The sequence below is a fragment of the Primulina tabacum genome, chromosome 14 (assembly GCF_025594145.1).
Source record: "Primulina tabacum isolate GXHZ01 chromosome 14, ASM2559414v2, whole genome shotgun sequence".
Classification (NCBI taxonomy): Eukaryota; Viridiplantae; Streptophyta; class Magnoliopsida; order Lamiales; family Gesneriaceae; genus Primulina; species Primulina tabacum.
In genome coordinates this window covers 33,651,339-33,659,392 of record NC_134563.1, presented here as the reverse complement: position 1 = coordinate 33,659,392, position 8,054 = coordinate 33,651,339, and the positions used below count along the sequence as shown (strand labels likewise).

General features: G+C 32.6%; 2 protein-coding genes across 3 annotated transcripts; one reads left to right on the top strand and one right to left on the bottom strand.

Annotated features, from left to right (window-relative positions):
- Positions 1 to 388: 388 nt before the first annotated feature.
- On the bottom strand, positions 389 to 2,798 carry LOC142525417 (H/ACA ribonucleoprotein complex subunit 2-like protein). Of its 2 annotated transcripts, XR_012815071.1 has the most exons (5): positions 2,572 to 2,798; positions 2,363 to 2,432; positions 1,321 to 1,426; positions 501 to 748; positions 389 to 468 (listed from the first exon to the last, which is right to left on the bottom strand). XR_012815071.1 is itself a non-coding variant. In XM_075629705.1 (4 exons), exons 1-4 carry the CDS (start codon positions 2,705 to 2,707, stop codon positions 587 to 589), a joined length of 474 nt encoding a protein of 157 aa, XP_075485820.1. In that variant the 5' UTR covers positions 2,708 to 2,798; the 3' UTR covers positions 389 to 586. The 2 variants fall into 2 exon arrangements, 1 of the variants encoding a protein (XP_075485820.1); XM_075629705.1 differs by having other exon boundaries at positions 389 to 748.
- Positions 2,799 to 6,241: 3,443 nt separating this feature from the next.
- On the top strand, positions 6,242 to 7,621 carry LOC142524629 (F-box protein At5g07610-like). Its single transcript, XM_075628671.1, has one exon. It carries the CDS (start codon positions 6,390 to 6,392, stop codon positions 7,587 to 7,589), a length of 1,200 nt encoding a protein of 399 aa, XP_075484786.1. The 5' UTR covers positions 6,242 to 6,389; the 3' UTR covers positions 7,590 to 7,621.
- The last annotated feature ends 433 nt before the right edge of the window (positions 7,622 to 8,054 follow it).

The following is an 8,054-nucleotide window of genomic DNA, read 5'->3' as shown; positions in this document are numbered from 1 at the left end:
TACCCGAAATTTCGGACATCCGAACCTGAAACCCGACACGCGCTCACCCCTAGTTGATGGTGATGTTTTTTGATAAAAAGGTGGTTCATATCAACCTTAATGCATTATGGGGCGGTGTCCTATAGCGAAAATGGAGAGAGAGGAGATATATTATAATTTCTCCAAAGAATTGTAAACTTATTTACCGATCAATAAACTCTATTGTTTGATTCTACATATTTTTTACAATATTTGAAATTTACTTTGAATGGTACATGCATGTATGCGTGGAATTCTATATTTTTTAATAATAATTTTTAAAACAACTGAATTTCAAATTTCATTTCTGTGTCACGAGGTGTAGAGAAATCACATCGCGAAAAGAAGTAATTGTCATGCAAAGAAGAAAAAAGACACATCGGAAATACTGACTGGGAAAACTCGTGCGCATAGTTGGTGAACAATTTTAACCCAATATTCCAGTGAACACTAACTTGAATAAACTTTCTCATTAGACAAACTTGAGATTGATATACCAGCTAGATGAGGCTAACGGTTGAGAGATTTAAACTACAGACTAACTCCAAAATGTGCGACGCCTGGAGCTTCAAAACATCGAGTTAGCCAATTCAGATACTTCTGATGCAACCTGGTCGTAGTCTCCCTTCAGTTTCTCTTGTTCCTCCTGGCCAAGTTCCCCTTTTGTAGGCTTTGTTAGTACCAGCACACAACAAGTTGGCCTCTTGGTGGCTCCGGCATTTGCAAGGTCCTAAAACAAGGTGTCATTCGTTTCCAATTCTGTCAATCAAGGTGTTTTGATGGCTGATAATGAAAATAACTGAAGCAGTACTTGATTGCCATGTTCATTGAGAAGTTTCAGATATCGATGACAATGAAAAATATTATGCATGGAATAGAAAACAACGACAGACAGTAAGTGGGTCACGGTAACTGTTCTTGAACAAACTTTGTCTGAAATTTGATGTATGTTGGCAAGCGTCCCCATTTGTCACAGTTTCTCATCAACCTTTTCACATGTGTAGATAAAAATTAATTCAATTCCATATTTTTCAGACAAACACCATGAGGGAAAAACAACCGACAGGCCTTTAGACTTTAACACATGCTAGTTTATTTCCGCTGTAGCTGCTGGAGAAGCAACTTCGTGCAGGAATTGTTCGTAGAAAGAGTTTTCCACCTCCAGTTTCTTGTCAATCAAATAGTCATTTTTCCATGCAGACATCATAAATTAATTCATACATCAACTATATCCACAATTTTAATCCATATAATTCTAACATTGTAATAGGCGGTGAGGGGGAGTGAACAAGACACACTTACTTCCTTTGATGGAACATATACGTAAGGTATATTGGCTTCTTCACATAAGATTGGAACATGGGTGATGACGTCAATAGGTGATATATTCCCAGCTATAACACATAACCTGCCATCAATACAATTATTCAAGTAAGATAGGTATCAAGATTGTGTTAAGTCATGTACAAGGCAGATTCTGAAAAATCAATTTTTAGATTGGGCCAACCATACAAATTTTTAACCAAAAGAGTGCATTTAAAAATTAACGATTGGCTCTTGAGCATGCTATCATCCTCCTCTTCCACACTCCCTTCCCCACCTTGAGCAAAAAATAAAGGGCAAAAAACCATCTGGAAAACCAAAATGACAAATCCAGCAATGGAGATGACGGAATCCAGCTCTGCCACATCTGCATTAGGGATTAATATAAATGTTCTAAAGATTCTAAAACCCGTCAACCATCAGTCAAGAAGGGTACAGATCTCTAAGGTCTAAAGTAATTTTCAATTTATCAGCTCTACGAAGCTCCAAAAATGGGCCAATTTTTTTACCAAGACATCACAAAAATTTTATCTTACAAATTTCCAAAATTTTGCACAAGAAAGGAGAAGAATTAGTTTAAAGCACACAGAACAATGTACCTCAACAGCTAGTAGCTATACTCTTCCATTAATCAAGAGGTTCATTGACTAAACTGCTCAGTATGCCAAATATATTTCGTCAAAATTAACATTGCAAATCCTTTTCAAACTACAACCCTTGACACAAATCTCAAACTTCAATCCTCATGTAATTATATTGGTCATGGTCAATGAGCCACTCAACGGGTTTGATCTAGTTTTTAAGATCAATTATCTAATGCTTCACTTTCTTTCTTGTGTAAATTGTATGTCAACTAGCTAACTTAACCGTTCCAAAAGAAATATCAAAAAATGTTAAGTACTACTTATACTCATTGCTGATCACTGCCGTGATCATATTATTACATAAGCAAATATCAAACATACAATGGGGATGATATCAACCAAACTAGCACAACAAACTCATCATTATATGACTATACCCTTTGTTGCCACGGCGGATACTTTTTACAACCTCCTTAACGCCTCTCTTCAAGCACTTGTGCTCCGCGGCTGAAATTTATTGATTATAAAATACACGCAAAATTTACCGATTCAATAAATAAACACAACCCAAATAGAAATACAAATAAATTACTGACATGATACAAACACGTGTGAAAATGTACTGTTATCAAATGTAAATGAGAACCTCTGCGGACAAGTTTGAGGGTGCGTTTGCAGAGCTTCTTGCCAGCGAGTGGTTTGGCGATGGGAGCCAGTGCCATCAGCTTCTTTTTCTCCCTCTCCTTCTGTTGCGATTTCTCCGTCTCGGTGTCGCTTCCCATTGCTCCCGTTATTGCGGAAAAGAGTGTCGCAATTTAGGGTTTACGGGATGGGAGGGGAGCCAGGACAAATTGAAGCTCGGGATATTGGCCACCCCATGTAATTTTTTTGACATGCTGTCATATAATATTTTCCAATAATTATATAATATACAAAATAAATAAATGCTTATACATAAAAACAAAAGGTCAAAATTTATAATATGAATAGCTGGGGTGGGCAATAATTAGATCAAATCGAAATAATTCGAAAATTCGGTTTTATTCATTTGAAAATTAAATTTCAATTTCCAAAAAATCAGTTAAATCAGTTCTCATAATATAAATTTAAAACATAACTATTAAACAATTAATTTTACTGTCTCACATATTGTATAACTGTTTTATTTAATATTTAAAAATGGATGATAATAGAAATTTCAAAAAAAAATTATATGTCAGACAAATTTATAAATTCAATGCACAAAATTTGATAGTATGCGATTTTTTGATTTATAATTTTTAATTTATATATATGTTTTTCAAATTATTTATGAAATTTTAAAAAAAAATTAAAAAATCTATAGTCAAGTAGGTGATAGAAATATTGCATATAATTTGACTATGATACAACTCGAAAACTAGAAAACAAATGAATTCAATGTTCAATACTACGACCTATTTGATATTAAAAAATGGATCATAAAAAACAAATAGTTTGAAATATTCAATATACATACATATATTACTAAACACATACAAATACATAATATTTATATATATGCTGATATAAAATAAATTATTTATGATATAGAATTCTGAAAACAAAAGGTAAAAAAGTTATATAGGAGGTTAAATATTTTTAAATTAAATATTATGAGTTAAAGTTTACTATTGATATTATTTCATTAGTTTTGTTAATATTTTGATGAGGCGAAAGTTATTTTATATTATAAAAAATAATATATATATATATAATCTTTATAATAAATATAAATTATAATGATCATTGAATAACATCTGTCAAAGTATTAGAGCTTTTACATATGATATTTTAACATCTTTATTTATTTTGAAATCAAACTAACTAATTCAACAAATACAAAAAATAACATTTTTTATGCAAGTTTTTTTCTTTGGTTATATTTCAAATTATTATGTGAAAGTCATACCAATAGTTTAAAATTTATGTTTAATAATTATCTATGAGTTTATTAGATTTTATTTGATATTTGCCATATAATCTTATTTAAATGTGTATTTCATTATATATGTTGATTTATTTATTATTTTAAATTATATTTAACAAGAAATTAATAATCATCGATATAGTTTATAAAAGATAGATTCTGATATAAAAATAATTATCTATGATACCAAATTATAAAAAAAAGTAAAAAAATTATGTAGGTGTTTAAATATTATATAATTAAATATTATGAGTTATATTTTTACTATCAATATTATTATTTCATTAGTTTTGATGTTATTTTGATGAGTTAGTCATGATAATTTAAATTGATAATTATTTATCGTTTGTGTGCTTAATTTATGTAAATTATGATTTATGTATTGATAAAGTCCACAATTTGATTGATTTTTAGTTTATTATGCCTTATACGTGGTGTTTGACTATATTTTTTTTTTAAAAAAATTATTTCAATTTATTTGGTTCCATATATTATGCTAATTATAATTTATTATATATTATAAAATTAACAATTTGAATTTTAATTTGGCAAAAAATTCGAAAGTAAATTATATAAGTTCTTAATTAATTTATTCGTCTAATATAACAAGATATTAAACTCAAATAAATAACAAAATGATTCAAATTATTTTTTAAAAAAATCAAATTTTTTATTTTTATTATATAATTGTTATTTACATGTATCGCACGTACTTTATGCTAGTGTAACTAAATGGGTCATGGGTGTATCTTAACATTCCTGTGCACACACAGATTCCTTTTCTTTTTCTTTTTTGTCAAAATAGGTTTATATTTTTTTTGTAAAACAAAATTTCTATATTTTTTTAACAATCAGTTGTTATGTATACTAACTGAAATAATTGATTTCAGTTGGTTTGGTTTTTGATGAAAAATTTAGGAGTAGGTTTATTATGAGACGGTACACGAATATTGATCTGTGAGACGGGTCAACCCTACCGATATTCAAAATAAAAAGTAATACTATTAGCATAAAAAGTAATATTTTTCATGGATGACCCAATAAGATATTTGTATCACAAAATACGACCTGTGAGACTTTCTCACACAAGTTTTTGCCAAAATTTAGCTGTTTCATGTGTTATTTATTATTATTGTTGTTGTTATTGATTTATTATTTTTTCCCTCATATTGCTTACTTAATATATGTAAATAAAAAAATACGCTTCATATATTCATAATGTCCATTTGCACGAGTAGCGTGCATATACAGGTACAATAATTATCTAAATATGATCATTATTGTTATTTTCAAATTAATATGTTTCTCACATTTTTTTATTATAAGTTATATAATAATCAAATCGACATGTATTCACCCGATACCAAATCTTAGAGAATTCGCATCGGGCCCTTCACAACATATGATATGCGGAGTCGATAAGTCCAGGTCGATGTGTATGAGATGAAGAGTGATTATTCGCAGTGGTACGTGAAGTACAAGGTTGATCTTTCACCCATTGAAGCAGTTTATCCTGATATGTCGTGCAGCAGGTCCAAGTCGCGTAACTCGGTATTATAATTATAATCTGTGAGTCCTTTCTTCATCGCCAGTTTATTTTCTCTAGTTTCATGTTGAAAAAGTTTGATGCATTAAAATTTATCTTGAATATTGATGCAGCTCGGAAAATTTTGGTGAGTTGATTGGATAATTCTCAGACAAAGATATGTTCTTTCCTTACACGTGTTGGTGACTAGGCAAGATGAACCTGATCTAGGTAGCTTGTCTAACTGAGAACAAGAAACATTAGTTGGGCGTCGAAAGAGTTTCGGACGTGAATATTCTGACGCTCAAGTCAATCAAGTATGCATGCAAATGAAAGAAAGTGTATTTAAATAAATATGCAAAGCGTGTTTGTAAGAATTAAAAGTGAACTATCTGATTTTACCTCTGCTGGGGTATTTATAAGGTACCAGAGTCAATAACTCCTCTGAGATCCTTGGGTATGACCACAATGTGAGGACGTGACCCACGACTTAGCTTCAGCACAATATGAGAACGTGGTGGGGAACATGACCCTTGATTATTGATGGACAGAGTCTGTGATCAATTAACTTACTCTTATTGTGTTGCCCAATTAAGGCCATAGGCTTGGGCTTGTATGAGTAGGTAGTGGTTTGATATGTTTGGTGGATTGATGCATGCTCGAGATAGTTTAAATAAGATGCTATCTTTTTTTTAATCAAAGTTGACTTCCACTCGACCTCTTCTTAGTTTTCTGAGACCAACTCTGAGTTTCCGATCTTTCTTCTCCTACGTGAGTCGGGGTCCTTTCCTAAGAGTACCAAATAATAAGTCTAAAATCAAATTATCTATTTCATTGAGTTGATAAATACTTTTATTAAAGCTTCTTCTGCAAGAGTCTTTGCATCAATCATGAGTCAAAAGGACAAATTATTTTACATGCGGCTTCTTCAGAAATCTTTCGATTGAATAAAAATAAGTCATGAACCTCTAAATCAAATACACAAAAAATCATGAAAATAAAAATCAAGCTTTCCAAAACGACAGATGAGGCTGAATCAGCTCATATTGTTGCTTCAATCCACGATCTGTTGGTCGAAATTTTACTTCGTCTTCCCATCAAATCACTCGTCCGTTTCAAAGTAGTATCCAAGAAATGGCACTCTCTGATCACAAATCCTGAATTCTGTTATCTCCGGAACCCAGATCCCAATCCAGCCATCGGACTTTTCTTGCCCTGTTCTGGATCTCGGACCGATGTAAGCTTCGAATTTCTACCTTTTTCCAACCAAAAGTCAACGAACTCGCCATTCAATAAGCTTAACTTCACCGAAGATCCTTCCGGCATCAGAATTTTGCAATCTTGCAATGGCTTGCTGCTCTGTTGCAGCTCTTGGACCCGGGTACATAATCTGAAATATTACGTTTACAATCCAACCACCAAGAACTTTTCCACACTTCCAAATTTGGAACCGAGAACAGGGATTTCGAATCAAATTCGTGGGATGAGCTTGGCTTTTGATCCTACAAAGTCTCCTCATTACACAGTTGTCTGCATCCGAGGATTCGAAACAGATTCCGATGAATACCGATACCAAATCGAAAGTTACTCATCCAACACAGGTCCTTGGAGAATATGCAGCGAACCCTTCACGGCAGAGGCCAATTTCGAAAATGGTGTCTATTTCAATGGCGCAATTCATTGGATCAATACCGGGATAGGAGATTCTTTATATTACGATATTGAGAATCAGGCATTGGAGACAATGCAGATGCCACCAATCCCGCACGGCTGGGATTGGAGAGACAATTTTTACTTCGGAGAATCTTGTGGGCACTTGTATTACATGGATATCCGTGGGTCGAATATTGGGTTCGACGTCTACGAGATGAAGAAGGATCAGTCCGAGTGGTTTGTTAAGTACCAGGTCGATCTTGCACCAGTTGTTGCTGTTTATCCGGGGATGATCAGGGATGAATATCATCCTACGGACTGGTGTTACTATGCTTTCTCGGTATTTTCGCTGATTGCGGATGAGGAAGGGGGCAATTCGTTCTTGGTTTTGCAGATTCCGGGGAAAGTTTTAAGGTTCAATCTTGATTCCAAGACTTTTGAAATGTTGCATGAGTTCGAGGGTGCTGAGTTTGAAGATTTTTTGAGGTTTTCTGGTACAAATGCATTTCAATACATGGAATCGCTATGTTGTGTTTAGACATACGTTGAATCCAATTTGTGTTATCCCCACTCTCCATTTAACGTACAAAATTTGTTCGTAAAATATGACATGCAAATAATTTACATTACTCGTTATTTGTTGTATTTTAAATGACTCTATCATGGATCAAGAAATTTGTGTAATAAGATATTTGATTGTGTACAACGTGATTTAAGTTCGAAATCAATTGATCAATTGGTTTAATCAATTTATTTGATCGAACACATCTAGGATCTTCGGAGTTGTACTTTCGGGATTACCTGTTTTTCGATTAACAATTTGGAAATATATCTTGTAGAAAAGTGGGTCTCTTGTGAGACGTTCTCACGAATCTTTATATGTGAGACAGATCAACCCTACCGATATTCACAATAAAAATAATACTCTTAGCATAAAAAGTAATATTTTTCATAGATGACCCAAATAAGATATTCGTCTCACAAAATACGATTCGTGATACCG

What these genes read in the sequence shown, in the direction of transcription:
- LOC142525417 (XM_075629705.1), bottom strand. Translation starts at nt 2,707, where the DNA reads ATGGGAAGCGACACCGAGACGGAGAAATCGCAACAGAAGGAGAGGGAG. An exon ending in CCTCAAACTTGTCCGCAGAG is followed by an intron (nt 2,433 to 2,571) that starts GTTCTCATTTAC and finishes AATAAATTTCAG; the next exon opens with CCGCGGAGCACAAGTGCTTG. An exon ending in ATCCGCCGTGGCAACAAAGG is followed by an intron (nt 1,427 to 2,362) that starts GTATAGTCATAT and finishes TATTGATGGCAG; the next exon opens with GTTATGTGTTATAGCTGGGA.
- LOC142524629 (XM_075628671.1), top strand. Translation starts at nt 6,390, where the DNA reads ATGAAAATAAAAATCAAGCTTTCCAAAACGACAGATGAGGCTGAATCA.